General features: G+C 32.5%; 1 protein-coding gene across 1 annotated transcript in view; it reads right to left on the bottom strand.

Annotated features, from left to right (window-relative positions):
- Positions 1–11,585, bottom strand: part of LOC110037004 (probable tRNA (guanine(26)-N(2))-dimethyltransferase 2) — a 33,236-nt gene extending 21,651 nt beyond the window's left edge. The window contains exons 1-9 of the mRNA XM_020741565.1: positions 11,291–11,585; positions 1,979–2,287; positions 1,804–1,891; positions 1,580–1,701; positions 1,278–1,417; positions 1,120–1,192; positions 936–1,024; positions 692–797; positions 368–580 (exon numbers count right to left, since the gene is read on the bottom strand). Coding sequence (XP_020597224.1) covers positions 368–580; positions 692–797; positions 936–1,024; positions 1,120–1,192; positions 1,278–1,417; positions 1,580–1,701; positions 1,804–1,891; positions 1,979–2,287; positions 11,291–11,395 — 1,245 coding nt within the window. The 5' untranslated portion in view covers positions 11,396–11,585. The remainder of the gene's footprint in view (positions 1–367; positions 581–691; positions 798–935; positions 1,025–1,119; positions 1,193–1,277; positions 1,418–1,579; positions 1,702–1,803; positions 1,892–1,978; positions 2,288–11,290) is intronic.
- Positions 11,586–25,949: the final 14,364 nt, after the last annotated feature.

The raw sequence follows: 25,949 nt of genomic DNA, 5'->3' as shown, positions 1-25,949 counted from the left end.
AGGAATCTTACTGCTGAAAGTTATTTGCATTAACTCTAATATAATAATCTCTGAAAACATTGAATGACTGTTAAATAAAAAAAAACACAAATGAGATGGACATTTCACATTAGGTTGTGCAAGAATGTGTTTCAGCGCACACAAATTTAATTAATGGCAAGTTGAAAGAATTCCACAACTAAGTCTTTTAAAAATAGCTAATAAGGAATACAAAATCAGAAGATAATTTAAAACTCTAAACAAATATGAGATTAACATAACAAAATGCAATGCTGTTCTCATAAAAGAACCAATTCAAAAGTCTTAATGGTACATTTACCTAGACGAGATCACATAAAAGATTAATGGCATTGCTAAGAGGAAGTACCTCCGATATAGCCGTTAGAACAGCAAAAATTTTGCCATATGCAGGATATCGTTCTTTCATGGCTTTGGCATTTTCCAATATAGAAAGGACCCATTCCTGATCATGCATCGGAGCAGACCATATTGGTCCCCCCATGTTAAACTTTTTACCACAATCTGAGCACACTTGAGGAACAACGGGGCCAAATCCGGGTGCATGCCTCACACTGTTGTTCTTGTTAAGCAAAAGTAAAAAAGAAATGTGATTTATAAGGATGAAACGAAATATTGAATCATCACAAAATAAAATATTTGAAAACCAAGTAATCATTGGCTGTGTGCATACTTTAAAAACAGTCCTCCCAACACATTGCAGATGAAAAGAATCGCAACCAACACACTGGTAGACATAGGAGAGCTTAAGAGGCGTGTTTTTAATTGCACTTGCTGAGCTGCATATTGTCATCAAAGAATTATATGCACACCAATATAAAAAACTTGTTGTTGATGAAAGATATTAAAAGCCATAAAACAAGAGAGTTGTTTTGCTAAGTAGTGTGCTAAACATGCAATATTGAAGTAAACCTTACGTGAATATGCGAACAAAAACACGAATATAGAAATCCATTTGCACAGAGAGAATTGGAACAATGTAACGTTTGTAACGGTTAGCATGGCTCTGCATTAAATTTGAACATGAAAACATCAAACTCTTGCAAGGAAAAAAAATTCAATGAATTAGTCAAAGCAATATCAAGGTAGAGTTTTCAATACCTCAATGCTAGCAAGAAGAATTCTCAAAGCCAGCTCGTGGCAGTATTTTCCTTTCAAAGGATAAGAGCCATATCTATTTTCAAATTTAGTAAATAGACTGATCAAATAAGCAATATTTCAGAGTTAAACGCACAAAAAGAAAAAGTACAATATCTCACTTGGAATAGCAAACCTCCCCATTTCCACCACATAAAACAGCCATGTCAGTGGCAGTGCACATTAAAATTCCACCATCTGTGATTGCTTGTACAGCTGAGTCTAGAAAAACTGAGGGCGATCCATAAGGATCAAGATCCACCTGGAAGAAAAACAAGAGAAAAGTATAATTTCCAAGAAGAAGTGATGCCTGCTTCAATAGAAACTACATCGGCAATGGTTCTTAAGAGAACCAAAGATACCATTATAAGGTAATTAATAATTGAATTACAAAATGAAAATTTATGCTCTTCTAGGAAATTACCACATCAAATTCTTTCTGATTGGTAAGCATGTAAACTCGTGCATCTGCATGATAGGCTTCAACCTTTGAACATGCGGTGGACCCATTGAATTTGATATTTCTCATGCAAGCTTTGATAGATGCTATAAACAAGTGATATTATCGTGTTTTCAGTTATAAAAATGAAGATCTATCAATCAATAGTACATGATAAAAAAAAATACCATATAAAAAAACCATGATACCTTCATCATTGTCTAGGGCAATAACTGGACCAAGCCCATCCACTTCAAGAGCATAGCGAAGTGCCCTCAATCCAGAAGCAGCCAAAGCCTGCATGTCATGATAGTAAGCAATTAAACTAAGGGTGAATGAATGATATATTATCTCATCAGAAGAATAACTTTTCCAAAGGCAAACCTCTAGAACTTTGGGAGCTTTCGGTACTCCACAACAGCCTTTGACAGATATCTTTTTTGAGACGTCATCTAATGCATCCACAGAATCATGATCCTCCTCCCGATGAAGCCCATTTGAGGTGACATCAAAATCCATAATCTTCTCTTCACCATTAACAGTGTTTGTTTCCTTCATTGGTGAGCTAGATGGGGTGGCTTCATTGATTATAGTTTCAGATTTTACTTTTCCACGTGAAATGGCGACATATTCTTCTTTGTGTTTTTCAACAAATGTCCTTAAAACAGCAATAGACATGTCTCTGTTATTCACCTAGCACAAGCATATCAATAAACAATTTTAGAGGCTTTGATAAAGAAATTAGAATCTACAAGAATGAGAAACTTAATAATTCAGCGACAATAACAGGTCCAGCAATCATAAAAAACGGAAAAGGAGAAAGAAAGTAAATTTAAACATATAAATAATAGATATTATTCAATTCAAAGTTTAAAATTGTACATTTGATTATGGAGGTATTTTTTGTATGTATGAAGAGGCACAAGTCTCAAAGAAATTTGAGACATGAGCCTTAATATCAACAAATTACGACTAGCAAGAAGTATTATATTAAGTTTAAAGAATGTAGTAAGAAATAACATATTAGCATCATAACCTATTAATTGATTAAAATGTAACATATTAGCATATTGTAGAAGTAATAACTTGTTCAAAATGAGAAGCAACATATTAATATCCAAACATCAAATCATAAATGAAAATTTATACAAATATAAAAGCATGGTATAATAACATAATAATTCAAAATAAATTCGATACAGCTAGTCGGTTGCACCTTCTTACTATTACGCATTAAAATAAAACATAATAAGCCACTGAGGATAGAAATTTTAAATTCAAAAATTCACATCACTTTTATTAGTTAATAAACATTCATTAGAATCATCAACATAATGATTCATTTCTTCTATCAAATCATTCTTAATTGTATCTATGTTATCTCATTCCTCATCTTAAATCTCAATCATATTTCTTTTATTTAATCAATATTAATTAATAAAATACTTATTAGATTTTAAAGCAATAACTATATTGATAGTAACAACTTCTATTATATCATCAATTATATATTATATGGCATACGGAATTTTTATTAGGAACATTTTACTTATATTTATTTTAAGAAAACCCCTAGAGCCTAATTGTGTACGCCTCACCAAAACAAAGGAGAGATGCAACTTGAGGCAAGTTTCACATTATATGAGGTATATGTTGCATGTAATATTCAATGAGGCATGAGTTTTAATAAAAACAATTCAAAAAAGTGTTTGAGGTCAAGCTCATATTTTGCAATTTTAAACCGTAAATTAATTTAATAAACATAATGCGATGAACCAAATATTTTCATAGGGTCAAATCATAAATTCATTACTAAGCAATAACTAAAAAAGACTGGTACATAATTAGTGCGAGATATTTCCTTCCATGTATCAAAATATTAAGTTCATACTTAATACAACTCATAATAAGATATAATCATAAGGGTTCAATGATAATATCTTTTTTAAAGACAAATTTTATTAACATTCATACTTTCACATATATGCATTCGGCATAATAAAACAAAATACATTAATATACTAGAAATAGTATTAAAAGAGCCCAGAAAGTTAAATACATTAAAAACATAAAGTAAAAAAGAAAATTATTAATACTTTCCAATTTAGAATATACATTAAAAACATAAAGTAAAAAAGAAAATTATTAATAATTTCCAATTTAGAATTAAATAAAAATATGATAGTCAATAGGACACAATGGAGAAAAAGGATTTATTGTTGTAATATATTCCAGTGACACATTCTTTTGACGTGTTCATTAAATTTATTTGATAACGATCATTTGGTTAATGGATCTGCAACTATAAGATTTGTGTTAATATGCTCACATGATATTCTTTGTTTCTAAATTTGTTCTTTAACGATAAAGTATTTGAATTTCATATGTTTAGCGCCCATTGAATACTAGTCATTCTTAGAGAAAAATGGTTGTGGGATTATCACAATAAATTTTCAGTTGCTTAACAATATTGTCTGCTACTCGTCCCAAAATAAAATTTGTAAGCTATAATCAATAATAGTAGCCTCAAAACAAGCCACAAACCCTGTTTCCATGGTGAATGAAGTAATAGCAGATTGTTTTACACTCTTCCAAGAGATTGCCTCTCCAGCTAAAAAAAAAAATAGCTTAATCTAGATTTTTTTAGTATCCATACAACATGAAAATTTGAATCTGAATATCCACCTCAAAGTGATCAAATCTCATATAAGTGGGCATATATTCTTTTGGTTATTGTAGATATGTTAGAAATTTCTTAACAATTTTCCATGATCAATTTTTGGATTGCTTTGATATCTAACATTTCAATAGCAAAACCCATATCTGGCCTGATACAAGTATAAGCATACATCAAGCTCCTAACAATAGACACATAAAGAATTTGTTTCATTTGTTTGCATTCCAATTCATTTTTTGGACATTGCATAAAGCTTAATTTATCTCTTTTTAATGCTTGATGAGCAATTTTTCATCTTAAATCTCTCTAAAATTTTATTAATATATGTCTTTTGAGAAAACCCTAACAATCGTTCTAATCTGTGACAGAATATTTAAATCCCTATCTTTCATTTCAAATTTTTTTTATAAAAGTTTCTTGTTATCAAATAATAAACTAAGATCATTAGTAGCAAACAAGATATCACCAATTTACAGAATTAGAAATATAACTTATTCCCACTAACCTTTAAATATATACACTCGACAATATGTATTTTCTTTTAAGCCAAAAAAAAATTGTATCATTGAGCCTAAGATATCAATGTTGAGAAAATTGTATAAGTCAGCACATATAATTTAAGTTTACACACCATGTGGTTCCTTTCCTTCAACTAAAAAACACTCAGATTGATCCATATAATCTTTTTCCTCCAAGTCACATTTAAAAAATAAATTTTGCATCCATTTGATGTAGCTCTAAATTATAATAAACTACTAATATCATAAAATTATTATTGAATCCTTTTTTATGACCAGAAAAAACCTATTTATAATCAAAATCATATTTTTAAGTAAACATATGCCAACAAGTTTGGCTTTATAACTGTTGGAATTGTCATTTAAGTCATGTTTGATCTTAAAGACCTACGCAACTTATTGAACATTCAAACAATTCAACAAATTCCCAAATTTTATCGTGACACATTGATTTCAAATCTTCATTCATAGTGTCTAACCGCTTAGCATAATTATACTTTCAATGGCTTGTGCAAATGAAATTGAATATTTATTATATCCTAAGTTGAATTTCAACTCTTGTAGATAAACCATATAAACATTTAAAATATCAAATGTTCATGCTCGTTGAGAACATCTTAAAGCTACTTCTTGTGGTTCATCAATCAAAGGTTCATTAGTGATAATTTCATTATGAGAAGTTTGATCATGCATTTGTTCTTATAAGTTATCAAACTATTCAACTATAGTAGTTCAACAATAATAGAAATAAACTTAGAAGTAATTAGTAAAGGAATTTTCACACCAACTTCTTAATTTCCATATTATGTGGTTTTGCACTCCCACTTAATTCACCATTTTCAACGAATCTAGTATTTCTAGTTTTTGTATTATGTCTAGGATAATAAAATCTATACAAAATATATTTTTCTGGATAAGAATAAAAAATCACTAATTATTCTTGAATCGAGTTCTCTTTATATGGATTATAAATTCTTACTTCCTCTAGGCAATCCCAAATATGAAAGTATCTTAAACTAAATTTCTTTCATGTTCACAGTTTAAAATCATTGGAACTATCTTATTAGGAACCTTGTCTAACAAATGCATAACAACTTTTAAAGCATGCATTCACAATGATAAGAATAAATAAACATAACTCAACTTACTCCTAGCTTATTAACTAAGGTACGATTGCACCATTTTGCAATACAACTTTATTGCAGTGTGTCTAGCATTGTGTATTTAGCACATATGTCATACTTTCTAAGAATTAAGCAAAAAGATGAAAGCATTTTCTAATATCATCAAACCTTACAAAATTTTCATCACATCTATCAAATCTTTTTTTTTTTTCTCTAATTATTTTTCAACCTCATTACCAAATACCTCTAAGGCCTCTACTGATTGCAATTTTTCATAATATAAATAGACAACTATAACATTGAAAATTATCAATAAAGGTATTTAAATATTTTTTTTCCACCAAAAAAGTGGAACATCAAAAGGCCCACTTATACTAATGTGTATAATTTTCAAAAGTAGTGTGTTTCTTATGGTGGTGTTTTGTATGTTTTTCCTTTACACCACATATATCAAGATCAGTGAAACCTAAATTTGAAAGAATTTTAGTTTTTACTATTCTTTGTATTCTTTATTTACATATATGACCGAAATATTTATATCATAAATAAGCAGATCTTTCATTTATTAAATCAAGTTTTATTTCAATATTATGATGCAAAGTCAAAATCTCAACAAATAAACTATTAGGCCACATTTGAGAGAATTTTCTCTCTTTGTTGTGGTATGGAGAAAGCTGAGAAAACAGCATCCTCTCATTTGAATGTGAGACGCGGCGGCGGTTTCTTCCACCACGACGTTAATATGTCATCATTCCAAAACGTGAGTGCCCTCCTCCAATCGCGAACGTCATGCTTAAAGGAGCTTCGCGGACGGCGAAGCTCCTCCAAACAAGGCATTAAGCTTTAATTTATAAAAATCATCATAAAGAAAAACAAAAGCAAAAAGATGATTTTACTAAAATAAACTAAACAATCATTTCCAAATTTAAAATAATATTCAGTGGTATCAAGTCTAAATAAAGAAAATAAATTTTTGAAAATAAAAAGAACATAAGAAGTTTGAAAAAAATCTAAATGATTTTTAGTATCTAGAAGGAAGCAATACATTTCAATGACTTCAACTAGAGCTTTGACTCAATTTCTAATAAAAACATATGTTTTGTTTAGCTCGATGATTTGGGTAGTAAAGAATCCCTACATCACATTTAAAAAATGAATGTATAACTAGAATCAGCCAAATATTAAAAGGAATTTTGGTCAAATTTGATTAGAAACATACAGAAGCGCTAACTTATCATTTTCTCAAACTAAGCTTTAAGTTTTTCGCAATTCTTTTTATAGTGTCCATATTTGTGACATAAATAGCATATATCATCATTTTGTCTCTTCTTTTGGATTTGAACAAATGATACATTAGCTTTTAAGTTTCCTTTACTCGCCTTCATATTTTTTCCTGACTTTTTAGCTTCAAACTAACCCATTAGATTGATTGAGTGAATGCCTTATTAAGCTTTGTTTCTTTCTGAATAAATATAATATGCAATTCAATTACATTCCATATTCTTTGTAGTATTATAGTTTATTTGGAATGAACCACATTCAGGAGGCAAGAAATTTATAAGAGAGCTACAAAAGAAAATTTTCACACATATTCATTCCCATGGTATTTAATCTTGTTGTAATATTTGACATTTCCGTGATATGCCCATATATTATACGTAAATCACCAAACTTAATATACAATGGTCAATATATTCATTAGTGTCCTAACAAATAACTTATCAATATACTCGAACTAAGGCTAATCTTGGACAAACTTTATAAACTCCTTAGCATTCTCAATTTTTTTAATTATTGGTTTAAAGGTGTCAACTAAAATCATTTGGATAAAAATTATGCTAAATTTTTTCAATCTTTTTAAAGCATTATAGAAAGATTTTTGTTCAAAGCTACTTAGTATCGATAATAGCAACAGACTTTTCAAACCAAAACACCTAAATGGAATTCCATTTGTTCACTTCATTAAACAAAGTTAAGCTCATTAAACTTTGGAATAAATAAAGCTTGTGAATGAAGAGCAATAATAATAGATGCTACAAAAATAAAAATAGAACACCCATACATTAAAATGTTGAATTGTAAATTTAAACACATAATAATGATTCAAATGACAATTATATACTCAAATGCATATTGAAGTTCTCAATTAAGTGATACTCCAATATACAATAACATAATATTATCGATGTTAAATTTAATTTTCATGTAATTGTTAATTACATATACTTCAATTAGATGTGTTTTTCATCTTTGGATAGACTAAACATATCTAATCAAGTATAATAACAAACCCCAATCAAATTTATGGTGACAAAATTACTAATCAACATTCGGGCAATCCTTAAATATTTTATAACCAATAATTTTCAAATTATTCATGATAACAATTATTTAATTTCATCATATCATTTCATTAATAGCATCACATACACATGAGTAATTGAGCTATATTTAATTTGATATTTATAAAATCTTTATAATAAAATCACTTTCATGATTAACAAATTATGTTTGATATATACATTAATTTAATTAATAGAAACGATAATTATTTCGGTGAAATGAAATATATTAAAAAAGTGACTTTGATATATATAAAATTTCAAATGGTAAAAGAAGAAAATATAATGATCTTTCACATAAAACATTTATATGCCTAGAATGATAATTTAATCAAAAAAATATAAAAAATACATAATAACAGTAAAACTGTTTATTTTGATTGGAAAATATCACGCTAACAGCTGAGATGCCTAGAATAAATTATAACCAAACTATCATTTAAAATACCATCAGGTCTTATTACAAAACAAAGTATGCTCATAGTTACAGATATTTTCAAATAAATCTTTTAATTTAACGAGAAATTACACAAATTTAATAAGTAAATTAAGATATGATAAGAGCACACATTAGAGAAGATGACATGACAAAGTGATAATCTACATTACATATTAAAAATTGATTTTGTTCAAAAAAGTCATAAAATAATTTTTAATGGGAATAATAAGCGAAACAGGTATGTGATACCACAATGTAAGAAATTCTCGCATTCACTAAAATCTCTTCTTTGAATGTGCAAATTAAAATAATCACATAAACAAATTAAATCAACGAGATTAAACGGGATGATTTTCATAATATTTTAATCATAAATTTAAAATAATTTGATTCATTATGATCGTTGAGATTTTATGAAAACAATGATTTTTCATTGTTTACACCAATTGTTTTGGATGATGATAATTTTTTTAATGGAGACAAAATCATCCCTTAATAGAAACACCACTATTAACTCAAGCATTATTTTATCGAATGTTCTATAAATTTTTGAAAAAATAAGTCTTTTTTTTACCAAAAAAATTTTGGCTCGTCATATATCAGCAACAACAATAAGCCTTTATCAAACTAAGAGGGGTCGGCTACATGAATCTTTTTTATCCATTGTGTCATATTTAGTGTCATATTTTTATTTAGATTTAAAAATTAAGATCAATTTTTATACAACATGCCCAAGTCTTTTTAGGTCTGCCTCTACCTTTCTTAACATAAGTCGAATCTAAAAAATCTACTCTCCTAACCAGATCATCAGTGATCCACGTTTAATGTGAACAAACCATCGAAGAAAACTCTATAATTTTGCCCGCCACTGGAGCTAAACTAACCTTCTTAAAAATATATTTGTTTCTATTTTTTTCTCTAAGAGTAAAGTCACTCATCCACCTAAGCATTCTCATCTCAGCAACATTCAACTTAGTATTAGGTTTTTATTTTATAGACCAACATTCTGCATCACAAAGCATTGCAATCCTTACCACCATCTTATATCATTTTCCTTTAAGTCTAAACTATACTTTTCTATCACACAATAGGCCGATGCATTCCTCCACTTTAACCATCCAACATGAATTCTACTTATAATATCCCTATCTATATCACCATCACTTTGAACGATAAACTCGAGATATCTTAAATATTCACTCCTTTTAATGATTCGATCACCCATAGTTACACCTCTGCCACTAGATCTACTCCTACTAAAATTACATTACATGTATTCACTTTCAAATCTACTGAAATGAAATTTTTTAGACGCTAATGTAAACCCCAATAATTCAAGCTTATCTTGAACTCTTCTATAGTCTTATCCACAAGAAGGATATCGTCAGCGAAAAGCATAGACCAACGTACATCCTCCTATAAATGTCTAGTAAGTGCATCCATAACTAAAGCAAAAGGATATGGGCATACAGTCAATCCCTAATGTAATATAACTAAAATAGAAAAATATTTTAGCAATCCTCTTTCTGTTCAAACACAAGTAACAGCTCTAGCACACATATCTTTAATGACTAGATATAAGTCATATCAATACCTTGCTTTTCAAGAATTTTCCAAAGAACTTCTATTGGAACCTTATTGTGGGCTTTTTCTAAATCAATAAAAATCATATGTAAATCCTCCTTGCTCTCTTTGTGCTTCTACCATCAAACCTCTCAATAAATGTATAGCTACCATACTAGACATGCCTGACATAAATCCAACTAGATTATGAGAAAACTTTGTATCAAGTATCAGCCTATGTTAAATTTCCCATAATTTTAAGGTATGACACATTAACTTAATGCCTCTATAATTTGTACACACTTGGCTAGTCATCAATGATAAATTCTAAGTTATTAATAATCCATGGGTCATTTAAAAATTTAATGTTAAAATATTATCTCTAAAAACAGTGTTAGAATGTTATTACTAATAATAAAATTTTATGTTACATTATAATTTCTAACATTACCAACTCAATCAAATGCAAAATCATTCAAAATGATTAGTACCCTGTTAGAGGCATAAAATATGCAATCATTTTACTTTTCTTTTGATGACCAAATGTCATGGTTATTAACTGTCTAATTTATTGCAGTACGATATGTTAGTAATTATCCTCAATTGTTCCCTCAACAAATGGTTCTAGCTGACCTCAAGGCAATGAAACAGTAAACAATTCAATTTAAAAATTTCACATTACAGTTTCAACTCAATTTGTAAAACTTCAAGGATCAAGAAGGAATCAAAATCCATACCGCCTTTTGCAAATTCATGTTCAATATCTTGCTTGATGTGATGATTGAAATATAGCTTAAGAAAATGTTTCGAGTTATATTCTGAACAGCAAGTAACATGCCAAATCCCTTCACCCCGCAGCCCAAGAATACTTAGTTACAAACAGAACCAAATAAAACTGAAGCAAATTAATTCAGATACAAAAAAAAGATAAATTTTACTCGTATCAATCAAGGACAGCACAAAAAATCTAAAGATGAAACACTATGCAGGAAGCAATGGATAGAAAGTAGAAGGAAGAAGGGGTCCCTTGAACCTGGGCTTTGTTAAAGAAGACGATGTTGCTGGTATGCATAAGTATCTCGGCGTCCCCTTCTTTAATAACGGTGTAGCCATTGAGCTCATCCCCATTGTCGCCCATATTAGATTATTGTTGACAATATCCAAGAACAGAGGTCCAGAGTAGGAGGAGGACGAATCGAAGCAAAGCTTTCGTTTTGATTTTCTGCGTCCCCGAGGTTTCTCAAAACCCTAAGTTCTGCCGTATTTACTCGCCCCGGCACCGGCAGCAGTACTCGTTTTTTTCTGTTCTTTTTTTCTTTTCTTTTCTTTTTTTTTTTTTCTTTTTTTTTTTTTTTTTTTTGTTTTGAAAAATTTACACAAATGGCACTTTTCTTATGCATTTACTTATCTCCCACCTAAACATTGATTTTACCTCATAAACACCCTAATCGATGTATAAAAAAATGAAATGCACTATTTCTATATTTTCATACATAGAAAAAGGTGTTCATCATGTAAAAATCAAAGATTGGTGTGAGATAATTAAATGCATAAGAGCTTGGTATTATAATTAAATGCATACCAACTCAAACTATCTCAATTTTACATCTAACAGCTCAAAATTCAATTTTACTTTTATACCATCAAAATTCTACTAACAACTCTAAGTTTGTTTTTGGGTAGCTATAAATATTTGAAGAAATGTTGTGAAATTATTGTAGAAGAAACTATTTTTTTCAAAAATATGGTGGTTTTTGCAACTCTTATTCAAAAGTTAGACAACAACTTTCTAGCAGTCACCGCATTTAGCTAAGTTTGATTGCATAACTCAGCTTTTAGCTGATGTTTTTTGAAAATATCATGCAAAATACAGTTTTGTCAAACACAAAAATGTGTGGACAATAACTATCTAGCAGCCACCCCGCCGTCTTCACACCACCACCCTCAAACACACCACTAATATATCATTATGTAACATTTGTTTGTTATAATCATTGCTAAGGATTAGATACAGGTACAACTTCATTATTTTTACCCCCACGTGAGACCTCACATTTTCTTCCGTGCAGAGTTGTCCCCCAACTGATGCAGGTTTCTCGTTTCTTCGTGGACCTCCCACAAGCTCTCGCGTGTCTAATTGAATTTTTTCACAGAAAGCAGACATATGAAGTCCATGCTCAGGGTACTTATAGGTTCACTTGGTCAAACTAGGTCAACCAAATCATCATGGTTCAAAGTAAGTCAAGTTTGGATTCAAAGACTTTTAGAATGTGTGATAAGGCTTAATTTAAATTTTAAATTCTTAGCATTCAAAGTCTTAAAGGGTGACATATAAGTTCCTTATAACTTAAGGGAAGTGCTTAGTTTGCTTTATGATTCTTAATGATATAATTGTGGTTAGTTTAACTTCACATTGGTATGTTAAGGACTAGCTTGAGTTCTTCTTAATCATAAAAAGAGGGGTTGATTTACCATTGCATTTGGTTTAGTCATAGCTTTGTCACTAGGAAAGTCTACTAAGGAATTTGAAAGAGCTCTTATACTATAACTAGATCCTATAAACTATGTATATGAAAGTTTATTAACCACATTGAAAATGATGCCAAATAAAAACTTTTTGGACTCGGAATAAAAATTACCATAATTATTTTATCCACTCTTGTGATTATATCATAATAAAGGGAGAAGTTTATTAAAGATGAGGATGTTATTTCTAGATAGTTTTCTTCAATTAACCATACTAATTTTTACTTGTAAAAAATATAAATAACTAGAGGGAGGTAGGATTGCTGTGAATAACTTCATCTTACTATATATATGGATGCCCCATTAAAAGAATTATTTCATTTCTGACAATTTAAAAGTTTTCATAAATAATGTTTTATATGTTGAACATATTACTTGATGAGGGAGGTGTTATCAATTATTTTTTGAAAATGAACATTATATATAATCCAATTAACCATTTGAATGAAATGATTTGTCATTTCTTAGTTGTATAGAATCCCTCTATGCATTTTTAATAATATGAGGTTAAGTATTGATTAGATTGTGTGGGCGGTTATCATATCCCTCAAATTTTTATTTTGTATGAAATGGATTCATTAAGAATTTTTCACCATAAGAGAATATGTCCTTAAGATCTCATTAAAATTGTATGACACCTCCAAACTTTGTTTTGTTAATATTACTCTAAGTTTTCATAGTAGATTTTTAAGCTAATATCAAGTGCATAATATTACCCCCTAACCAAAGCAAAGTGAATTTGATCCATTGAATGATGAAATTGGGCGGTTTCTTTTTTCTTCTCTTTAATGCATTGTGATAGTGATATTATATAATTAACTCTTAATAAAAAAAACCTTATCTAACATTAGATGCACATAAAGTCTTCCAATTTACTATGACTTTTTTATATTAAATAAGAAAAGATGTTAAACCTTTCTAAGCCTATGCTTTAATAGATTCTTAGAATAGCAACTATGGTTTTTGCTTTAGATTTTTGAATGTGTAGAAACTTTGTATCTTTTGAAACTTATGCCTTCTAATATTTTTTTAGTGAGTGGACACCTTTCTTATTCACGTCCTTTTTGCTCTAAATGAATGACCTTCTTGATATTTGCCCTTTACGGATTCCTCTTTCTAGGTTACCCTCACTTAGAAAAGTAAAGGGAAAAAAGAAAAAGCTGAAAGTGGAGAAAAATTAAGATGAAAAAAAGAGTAGCTACGAATATATTTATATAAAAATCCTTATAATATAAATTAGAGAAGAGTGGTCCAAAAGAAAGTAGACCATATTCTACCCAAGCGAATACAAGAGAATGATCTTATAAAAAGACCATCATAACCAAACTAAAATAGTAAATAAACGTTACTTTATTTTGGAGTCAAATAGATCTTCCATGATGATCCATTCTGATGGTCAATTATATCCTAGTAGATCCCAAAGAAAACTCATAATCAAAGAGGTTATACTTGCTTAAGATTGACTTTATAAAAATAAAAGGTCCCCAAAGTGATTTTTGTCATCTCAACACAACAAAAACTTATATCAGTGGAGTGTCACTAAGCTATCGAGTAGAGAGTGAATCACTGTAACCCAATAAGTAACTCGAGTCTCAATGAGGAGGGCCCATAAGAGGACTGCAAGACTCAACCAATGAGTACAAAAAGGGTTCAAAGGGGGTAGCAAATTATAGACATTAAAAGTCCTAAATAGGTAAAAATAACATGGTCGGGATTTTGCAATTCCATCATCCCAGGCAATCATAACTTCAAGACTACTTGGTCAGGAAGATAGTCACTCCAACCTAATCAGGAGTCTTCTATTAACAACCTGTGAGTTGCTTCTTTGAAGTGGCTTAATAGCTCTAAAATTGAAGAAAATAATATCAAAGGTTCCTATGAGCCTAACCAAATTAAAAAGTTATAGTTGAACTTATACTTGCTAAGAGTTTGGCCAAAAGGTCTACAGAGTAGAAAGAAGGTTTGATAGTCTGTCTATAAAGCCAAATTGCCCTATAAAACACTCATAATCTTGTCTAGGTTAGGACTGCCTCTGACACCACAAACATGATAAACAAAACCATCTAGGTGTATAAAGCATATGCTTTAGCAGTAATATTTGAAAATAAGAGTACTTCCCTTGGGACATCCAATATGAATTCAATTGTTTAAGACATCCTAAGTGTTGAGCCCTTATTAATATGCAAGGGGGATAAGCTCATGCAGTTATGATCATTTTATATTTATCCTTAAAGCCATGTAAGAAAGTAAAGATAGAAAAAAAAGCTTATTTTATAAACTTAAAAGTTTTTATCTTTAATCTTATTAAAGAAAATCTTTCAAAGTAAAGATTTTACACTAGAGCTTAATCATGATTGTACTAAAACATACCATAAATAAATAAAGTGTTAAATATAACACACAATGATAAAATAAACACACTAAATAATCAGTAAGAAAACAAGCAACCATGGTTCAACTACAATCATAGAAAAGCAAATAGTAGTCAAGCATGCATGTATATGCATGATCCTAAATCTATATAATAAAATAAAGGTAGATTTAAGGTACAAGACACGAGCAAAACAACTCTTGACTCTTACCACACACTTATGTACATCAAACGCCATCATAACTCATACCCATATCTTATTTTTAATATACACTTTCTTAAGACTCTAAAAGTATGTAGAAAGGCACAAAAAGACTAGACCTAAAAATAAAATATTAACGCATGTAATGTATAATGAAACAAGTCTAATAGGAGGAGTGCTAAACAACACATGCATAAAAAAACATTATTTTAACTTATAAATTAAGCTTTTCTTTATTATTTATGGCTCCCTATAAGAAGAACACCCTAAATATGCTAGTGTAGAAGTCTTAAACTCGATAAATACATAAATATAGTGTTTTTATACATATTTTTATATCTAATTTTTTAGATATTGCACTGTAATGAAGGGTATTTGTGAGTTTTCTTTCAAGTACAATCAAAATGGATGGAAAAGGCTAAAAAGAATGAAAAAGGGTCAAATTTGGAGCAAAAATGAAGAAAAATGTAAAAATGAATTGGGGCGCCTAAGCGTCTGATCCCGAAAATTATAGTAGTATAAAATTGATAAAGTTGCCTCCGCTTTGCAGCGATGCCAAAAACTTGATTCAATATTTATAAATAAGAAATTAAAGCAATTTATGATGGGATTTTACGCAAGTATATTTTACACAAGTATACATATTAACAAGTATACATATTATTATCAAGTAATACAAGATTTTTTGTTCAAGCCCCAAATATCGATCCCACAAGGAAGGTTTAAATTCGCAATTGTAATTTAAACTAGCAAAATTCACAATAATGAAGAAAATCTACTACACTAATTGCAAATATTTAAGGTGCTATCATAACTAAATTATCAGCTACTAGCAAGACTGTAAAGTAAAGTTAAACTATAATTACCACATTATGTTTCTGTGATGAAGCTATCAAATATGAGAAAACATATTTCCCACTACAATGAGTTTTTGGTTAAATGAGAGAGATAAATGGTTTGAATTTGTATCGTGTCAAATAAGAGAAATTTTAATTCTCTACCCATACTCAAGTGTTCTAGAGAATTGTTGGCTACTCTTAGGTTTAGTCTCTAAATTTGTGGTTAGGCTAGGAGGATACTGACTCTCACTCCAGAGCTCCCACCTCCCTTCCCCTAAGGCTAACTCTCGCTTTAGTTCTTAAACACTAAGACCAAATTAGAGATTTTAGTCTGTCACCCTAAAATCTTCAATTCTTCGCCCAATAATATATATTTCCCTATTTATTTGCACCCAATTCCATGAACGAAACTCTCCTTCATGAAATCAAATGTGATTCTCACTTTGTTGTAAAATTCATTCTTCATTTCTCAGATAGTAGGGTTCACAATAAATGTTAACATTTCAATTGGCCAAATCAAAAAGTAAATTAAGAACTGAGTGAAAAATCATCACAATTTATTTTATATTTTAAAATTTGCACATCCAAATTATTTTTTCATTTCACCATATCTCAAAGTAGGGAGAAAGACAAAGAAAACTACTCAAACCTCATGATAAAGATACAACAAAATACAAATTTCAGAAATAAAAGAAAGTTTATACAACAATAATATAAAAAACACCACTTTTCTGTAACTCTTTCTCAAAGCAAATCCTTTGTAGCCTCTCTTGGATTCTTTCTCTCTTTACAAGACTCTTGATTTTCTCTTTAAAGATGTATAGAAGAAGAAAGCTCTCACTTCTCTCCCTATCTTAACAACTCTTTTGGAGAAAATCACACATAGACTCACCACACTAAACAATAGAGCGCTTTAGTAAACTCTATTATTACCCCCCCCCCCCCCCATTTTTCTGATCAATTTTCACTCTAAATAAATCATAATGTTGGTTTTTCAAGATGTGTGTTCAATAACTCTTCAAAAAGCGTTCAAATTCATTGAACCGTCTAGAATTTCGCCCAACACTGACATTAGCGTCATCGGCACCAGTGGCTCAAATTAAATATTTTGCTCTCTATCGAATGGCTTCATCGGCGCCCACAATGTTTTGGACTCTTGGCTCATGTTGGTGCTTTCAGCGTCCTTGCTGGCGCTGTCGGCGCTGAGTATTTTTTTCCAAAACGTCATTTTGACTCCAAATTTCATCATTTTTGCTTCCTTTTTGCTTCAAGTGCTAAAAATCATCAACCTGCAATAAAACATGAAAAATACCTTCCTTTAAAGTGCAATATCACCAAAAATTAGTATAAAATATAGGTCTAAAAATGCATATATTTTTGGTGCATCAAAATCCCCCAAAATTAAATGTTACTTGTCCTTAAGTAACTCTTTTACTACATAAAATATGACTTATAGTGAAGAATTTAACTTCTAGATTTTCATATTTTGGTATACTAAATATCATAGCATCACTTAAGAAAAATTTAAAATAACTCAAGTTAATACTAAAGGTATAAGAATATCTAATAGTCAAGTTTAAGATTTTTGATTTTCTATTCTTTTCAAGGAAAATTGTAAATTGTCATATTAAACCCACTTAGAATATCCACATGAAAAAGAACTTCATGAAAATTCTATTAGTAAATATGCTAATACTTAAATATAAGTTTAGAAAATGTAGTCAAGCCTTTTTCCTTAAATTGATTTAAGTGAAGCCAATTTTTTATTAGGCATCTCCTAAAGTTTTTCCTCTGTCATCCATCCTTCGAAAAGTTACAGACACACTACGGAGTTGTACCCCTGGAATGCAATGTTTAGCAATGTCTGCTCCGTTTCCTTTAAGAACCAGCATTGAACCCACGGGTAGCAGAATTTCCACAGATCCTTTGAACTTGCCGGGGCCAACGACATCTATTTATTTTCCAAATAAAATTTTACTTTTGCTCATGAAATGGACCATGCAGAAAGGTCTCACAAAGTCATGATGGTTAATATGCGGGGGTATGCAGTCACCTTCATCATATATATTGATGATACAGCTGTTGGGAATATAGTCGGCTGGAAGTATGCTCCATTGGACCATTCTCTTAATCATCCATCTTATCATGGAAGGTAGTGGGTCCACTCGGTTGTGTCTCAAAATCCCCGGGAGATTTCCTTGTCTGTCCTTGGTGAAGTTATAACATCAGCCACATTGTATGGTGATCCTATCATTTCCACCGGAATCCAAGTTGGTGTTGTCTCTGCCTCCACGAAATATATGACTATGTATCCAACGAGATCCGGTTCTGTATCCAATGGGATATATGGTTCCCTCATCTGGTGATCAGCAGTCTGAAATCCATCGTCAGTGGATGCGTACTCCTCCAAAGTACTGTAGCGCTCTAGGTGGAGGACGTTGTACTCCTGACACTCCATAAGTGCCCCTGTAGTTGGTGTACATGTAGATATCTCAGGGTTGCATGTGAGGCAACCCATATAAAGAACATTTGAAACTTGTGGTATCTCTGGCTCTGCAGCAAATTCATAAACCCTGGTTCTTCATCTGTGGCGGGTAGGCTGGAAGAAGTCTCTTTCATGCCTGGATCATAGATATTCCCCTCAAGGGGAGAGCATGTTTTCCACCTTCTGGCATCTTCTTTCTTCACGTAAGAAAGCCCTATGTTTTCGATGGTTGGCGTTTCTAAGCTAAGTTCTCCACAGCGGTGTATTTGGTGGTCTTTCATCATTGGCAATGACCAGGCCCCCTGTTGGTATAGCTATCATAGACGGCAGACGACTAGTCCCCTCCATCAGGTCTTGTTATACTGTCATATTTTTTTCTTTCAATGAGGAATTTTCTCTGGTGTTTAACCTTAGTAACGATGGTAGCCCTTCTTTTTCCTGACTATTAACCACATCCATTGGGTCTTGTTGTAGCTATCATAGATGACTAACCACATCCATAGTCCATGTCGACTTGACTGCAGTCCATGTCAAACTCTATGGTGCCACCCTGCGGCGCCCTTTTCTCGTTAAGTGTGAGGTTTCAACCATTTTTGAAAGCAAAGATCAGCCTCTGGCCTGACATTTTTTTCTTTGCAGATGACAGGAAAAACATCAGTGAGCTAAAATTTTGCAGGAACAAGAATAAAACACAGTGTTTATTAAAAAAAAATTTAGTTTACATTGTTGAGAAAATTGTTCATTTATGTATGTATTTTATTTAATTTAGTATAATATCAAATTTAAAGGTAGAAAAAAGAAAAACTAAAGTATGTAATTTCAAAGGAAATTTTCATTATATTGAGATTAACTTAATTTCAAAATTTGGACCTGGTCACAGATGTTTGGCCAAATAAATAACCCCAGGACAATCAAAATTTCAAAATTTCATGTCATTTCAAAATTTAATCAAAATTTCAAAATTTCATGTCAAGCAATGTTAAGTTGCATAATATGTCTTCAGATATCATCCATTAATTGGCATGCAAAGCAAGCAGAGGCAAGCGGAGGTAAGCGGTGTTAAGTAGCATCAGGTTGCGTAATAGGTTTTCAGGTATCGTCCGTTTATCGGTAACATGGGTCTTTCACCCCAAAAGTCCACTAACTTGTAGGCTCCTCCTATATAGAACTTCTCAACGATAAATGGTCCCTCCCAAGTTGGCTCGAATTTTCCACCTATCTTGCGGCACGCAAGAATAGGTCTTTTGAATACCACCTATCTTGCGGCATGCAAGAATAGGTCTTTTGAACATGAGTACAAGGTCACCAACTGTGAATGTCCTTGGGTGGACCAATTTGCCATGAGCTTGTACCATCTTTGCTTAATAAATCTCCAAGTATTGTTGTGCTTCTAGTTATTTTCCTTTGAGACTCTCTAATTCCTCAAGTCTGAGTTTTGCAGTTTCTTCTGTTATCAGTTGATTGGCAACAACGATTATGAGAGACGGCGTCTGAACTTCTAACGGTAGTATGGCCTCGGACCCGTACATAAGCATGTAGGGTGTGCACTAAGTGGGAGTCCTGAATGTCGTTTGGTAGGCCCACAAGGCTTCTAGTTGTTATGTCAATCATCTCTTTTATTTTTGTCTAGTGGCTTCTTCAAAATCTGTACCAGTGTCTTGTTGAAGGCCTCAGTCAGGCCATTTGTCCTAGGATAGTAAATTGTAGAGTATCTTTAGTCTATCCCGTGCTGTTTGACAAAATTGTTGATTTTGATACTTTTGAAGGCTGTCCCATTATTGGAGATTATTCTACACGGAACTCCAAAATGGTAGACAACTTGAATTTTGAAGAATTGAAGGACGTACTGTGTCGTAACCTCTCGTAACTGCACTGCCTATACCCATTTGGAAAAGTAATCCGTAGCAGTAAGTATAAATTTGTGTCCTTTGGAAGACAGAGGGTCTATCGGACCTATTATGTTCGTACCCAAACACTCGAATGGCCACAAGGCAATGGTTAAGTGTAACACATTCGGGGGTCGGTGCAAGACCACCCCATGCACTTGGAACTAGTGACATTTTCTGGTTGTATCCATACAATCAGACATCATTGCCGGCCAATAATATCTGAGTTGCTTGATCTTCATTTTCATCTTCGACCCTAACTAGTGAGTGTCACACAATCCGGTGTGTACTTCTTTGACAATATTATGTGCTTCTATTTTTTTTAAACATCGTAGTCACATCTGATCAAATGATCTTCTATAGAGGACATCACCCACTAAGCCGTATGACATAACCCTTCTTATGATGTAATGTGTTGCTGACTTTTCCTCTGGCAGCTTTCCAGTTGGCAAATATTCTATTAATGACTTGCGCCAATATTGATTAATATCAACAACCACAATCATCATTTCTTTTATTAATGACTTGCGCCAATATTGATTAATATCAACAATCACAATCATCATTTCTTTTTATTTTCCAAGCTTGTGTAGATTGTCCAGGTTGACTTGAGATAAAACCTGTCTCCCTTGTACTGTGATATTAATGGAATCCTTTGGGGGACATGCCAATTCTTTTGCAAGCTTTGCCAGAGCCTCAACTTGGGCATTTTCTCCCCTAGGAATTCGGTAGAAAGTTATATTGGGAATTTGCTCGAGCAACTTCATTGCGTACTGATGGTACTCTGCTAATCTCAGCTTTAAAATCTTGTACTGTCTGACGACTTGCTGGGTGACAAGATGAGAGTCTCCATAGATGGCAATATCTGTTATGTGCATCGAGATTACCAACTCCAACCTGGTAATTAAGGCTTCATATTCTGCTTTGTTGTTGGTGCACGGCTGGTGCACGGCTCTGTTCGGCTCTGTTAGGTGGTATGAGAAACTCAGCATACCCTTATCTGGTGTGATAAAGATCAAACTAATATCTGCTTTTCTTGGTATAACTATGCTTGATCCTTTATATTTTCTGGCTGATGAAGCTCCATCAAAGTACATCTCCCAGCATTATGCACCGGAGAAATCCATCTGTAATACTTGTTCATTTGGTAACTTATCATTAAGAGGGGACCCATTTGGAAATGGGTGTGTAGTGAGAAAGTTTGCTAAAATTTGTCCCTTGATAGCACAGAGGGGAATAAAAGTTTCATCAAATTGTAATAAAATCATTGTCCATCTTGTTAGATACTCGAAAAGTGTTGGTCGGGTCATCAAATATTGCAACGGATTAACTTTTGAAATTCAGGTAATCTTATGAAATTCAGGTAATTATGAAAAAGCATGTAGTGTCTAAGCTTTTGGGTGGCAAAAATTAAAGCTAGACAATACTTTTCAATAGGTGGATACCTTACTTCCGTCAATATTAGACAACAACTCAAGTAGTAGAGTGTATTTTATTTACCCTCATTATTGACTTGGGCTAAAAGGGCTCTGAGAGAGAGTCATCTAAGGCTGCGGTATAAAGTATTAAATGTTTTCCTGGAATAGGGGCTGCCAAAATAGGAGGTGTGATTAAATATTGTTTAACATCCTCAAAGATTCAAAGATCCGCTGACATTTCTCTTCCTAAACAAATTTGGTGTCCTTTTTAATTAATGGCGAGAAGGGCTTATACCTACCTGAGAGATTAGAAATAAACTGTCTCAGATGTGCCAACTTCCCTTAGAAGGAACGTAGTTGTTTCAAGGTTTTGGGAGGAGGCATCTCCAAGATAGCTTTAATCTTATCCGGGTTAATCTTGATTCCCTGATGATGAACAAAGAATCCTAGAAATTTTCGGGAGGTAACGCCAAAGGCGCACTTTAAGGGATTCATTTTAAGGTCATATCGTCGTAACCGTTCAAACGCGATCCTAAAATCGTACAAATGGTCATTTTTTTGTTTACTTTTAATGAACAAATCATCCACGTAGCATTCCACCTGGTTATGAATGAGGTCGTTGAAAATTTTTTCGTTGGTATGTCACTCGGGCATTCTTCAACCCAAATGACATCACTGTGTAGCAGAAAATCCCGATAGGTGTTCTGAAGGCTGTATTTGTTGCATCCTCAGGAGTCATCTTAATTTGGTTGTACCCCGAAGATCCATCCATGAAGGATAAAATTTCATGTGTCGAAGCAATATCCACCATCATTTCTGGTATTCGCAGTGGAAATTTATCCTTTGGACACGCTTTGGTCAAATCTCTGAAGTCGACACAAACACTTATTTGTCCATTTTTCTTCTTAACTGGTACAATGTTAGCTAACCATATGGGGTATTGCTCTTCTCTAAAAAAGTTAGCGTCTATTATTTTCTTCACCTCGGCAATGACTTGCTCTATTTCTCTATTTTGAGGCGCATTCTTCTTGGAGCATGTTTTATTGGGGTTATATCTTTATCCACCCCAAGTTTATGAATTGCAACTTCTGCTGACAGTCCTGGCATTTCATTGTAACTCCATGCAAAGCAATCTTTGAAATTTTTTAACAGTTTAATTAACTCTATAGATTCTTCATTATTAAGTAGAGAACTTATAATTGTAGGCTGGGGTTGCTCTTCCGTCCCGATGTTAATTTCTTTCAATTCATCGACAGTTGATTTGCTTTCTTCCTCAAATTCTGGCAGAGCATCTTCTATTAGCTTATCAGTAGAGTCATCCTCCACATTGAGGCAATCCTCTCCCAATCCATTAGTAAAAACCATGCAAAATTCTAAATCATCGACTGGTTCTAAATTCTAAATTATCGACTGGTTCTACTGTACCAAATCCGAGACCCTCTTTCAAGTTGGGAGTTCGATTTTTAACATCCCATAATTTTTTAAAAAGTTGTAATTTATCTTTTTGTATTTGTTTTAGAAAATGTCCTTGTTAAATTAACCTTTTTACAGAAGGCAAAAAGTAACCAAAAGGTAATTCCATTAATTCATTACGATCATCATTCAAATTTATATGATTTTCAGAACTAGTAGAAGTAGAAGCACGATAAAACTTGATCGGTTTTGAACCAGCGCTACAGAGTTCCTTGACCTCTAAACTCTAGACCTTTTGAGGGAGAATCTGAGTAAGGGTCATGGTGTTCACATAGTGGTTTATCCGATCATACATTATTTCATATTCACTTTTCTCCGTATCTTCTAAAGATATCTCGTACTGTGGTTTCTTCTATTTTGTCATCATTATTTCATCTTCAAAACTTTCTTCATCATTAATGTAGATGGTCGACCTAGTCCGTTCAATAATTAAATTGGTTCTTGCTCGTCCACGTCCCCGGCCTTGAACTCGGGTGCGCGAACTAAAAGAACCTCCACCAATTTGTTGTAAAAGGGTGGTGGAAGACCGCTGAAGCGGAGTTGAATGGCCTCGCCATTGTAACTCTTCTGAATCTTCATTTTTATTGGTCACAATTTCACGAGAGAAGATGATTTTCTACAGAGGCGCGTAGTAGGTGGCATCTTCATGAATGCCAACTTCATGAACTGAAAACGGTTGTGAATCTCTCTTGATGCAATGTTCTTGTACTTCCTTGTAGTACTTAATGCATTGGTGTAGAGATGACGGAACCGTGTTGTGTTCATGAATCTATGGTTGACCCAGTAGAGAGTTAAAATAGGTCTCGACGTTGATGATATAAAACTTAGCGGTTCTTACTAGTTCTCCAACCTTCATAAGCAATGTAATTGATCCAAGAGCTCTCTCTCCTTTTTGGTTAAATCCTCTTAACATCATTTTATCGGATGTAATCTCCTGAGCTTCAATGTCCAAATATGTTAATGTCCTTAGGCTCATCAAGTTGAGGGATGCTCCAGGATCTACTAAGACTCTGGACAACACAAATTTGCCGACGTTAATGGAAATAAAGAGTGGACGATTATAATCGGCGGTACCGAGCATCAAGTCTTCATCTGTGAAAGTTATGTCAGACTGTTCTTTCAACAGCAAACTTCATCCGAGGATGTGCTGACCAACTGGGCTAAGCAAATCTTTGGGTCAAGCAAAGCTGGAACCAGAGACTCTCTCATCTCCTTTGACAGGATTAGAGTGTCGTAGATGCTTAATCTGGCCGGCAACTTCCTTAGATGAGCTACCACATTGTAATCTACTTTAGATGATCCTCCAATTTTCTCTTGATTATGTGTTTCTTTTGCTGATGGAGGTGGAGGTAGCTCTTCTCGAGTTACTATTTGCTTTCCTTTATTTACTGGAGTCTCCAATTTTCTCTTGATTATGTGTTTCTTTTGCTGGTGGAGGTGGAGGTAGCTCTCCTCGAGTTACTATTTGCTTTCCTTTATTTACTGGAGTTGTTCTCGGGGGTAACACTCTCCCACTCCTTAAGTTCAATTATGTAATTTCCTCTTCTTAAGATATCATTGTCGAATCTTTCGGTGTTTCTTCTTTGTCGGAAAGATCTAAGTTGGTGGCGAGTGGTGTGTCGTGGCGCCTGAGGATTGGTTCTTCACTCCCAGTGCTATTGTAGTTGGTATCGTTGATATCCTCTTCGGTCTTGTTAGCGAGTTCATCGGACTTGAGTACAATTTGAGGATCATTTTGGAAATCAAGATCAAAGGTAGATTGGTAGATTGGTCAATATAAGTTTCGTTATCCCCAGAAATAGTTAAAACATAGCCGAAATCATAATCATTATTTTTATAAGACCCTAGAGGGATAAAAAGATAATCATACAAGGTCCAGGGTGACCGACTTTTTGTAAATCGACAAATACAAGAATTTTATGGCGCTATTAGAAGATTTAATTTTCAGCAACGGCGTCCAAAGATTTGATCGTGACTTTATAGATGTGTCTAATTTGATTAAGATGTATAAATATAATATTCAATAATCTTAAAGTCAAATTTGTCAACGCAAGTATCGTATCGCTCAAGTAATATAGGGCTCTAATGTAGTCCTAGACATCGATCCCACAGGGAGTAGTTAAATCTACGGACTAAGATTTTATAAAAAGCAATACTTCAATTACAATAACAAAATTCAATTTGTTTATCTGTCACTAATAGGCAATTGAAATAATTATGTAATTTTATCTATAAAATAACTAAATATGCTAATGAAGGTACGATTGTGATATATAAGAAAACATCATTCTCCTTATCAATAAATTATAGTGAAATGGATAAAATGAATTAGTTTAATTTATATTGTGTCAAATAGGAGCATACATATTCTTTACCCTTTGATGCAGGCATAAAGAACATTGACTAATCCTATGCTTGGTTACTGATTCTGCAACTAGGCTGGGAGGATGCCGACTCTCACTTCAGAGCTCCCACGTTCCCCTCACCTGAGG

This window comes from Phalaenopsis equestris, unplaced genomic scaffold (assembly GCF_001263595.1).
Source record: "Phalaenopsis equestris unplaced genomic scaffold, ASM126359v1 Scaffold213817, whole genome shotgun sequence".
NCBI lineage: Eukaryota > Viridiplantae > Streptophyta > Magnoliopsida > Asparagales > Orchidaceae > Phalaenopsis > Phalaenopsis equestris.
The sequence above is the reverse complement of the archived record's forward strand: the minus strand, read 5'-3'. Positions and strand labels throughout refer to the sequence as shown.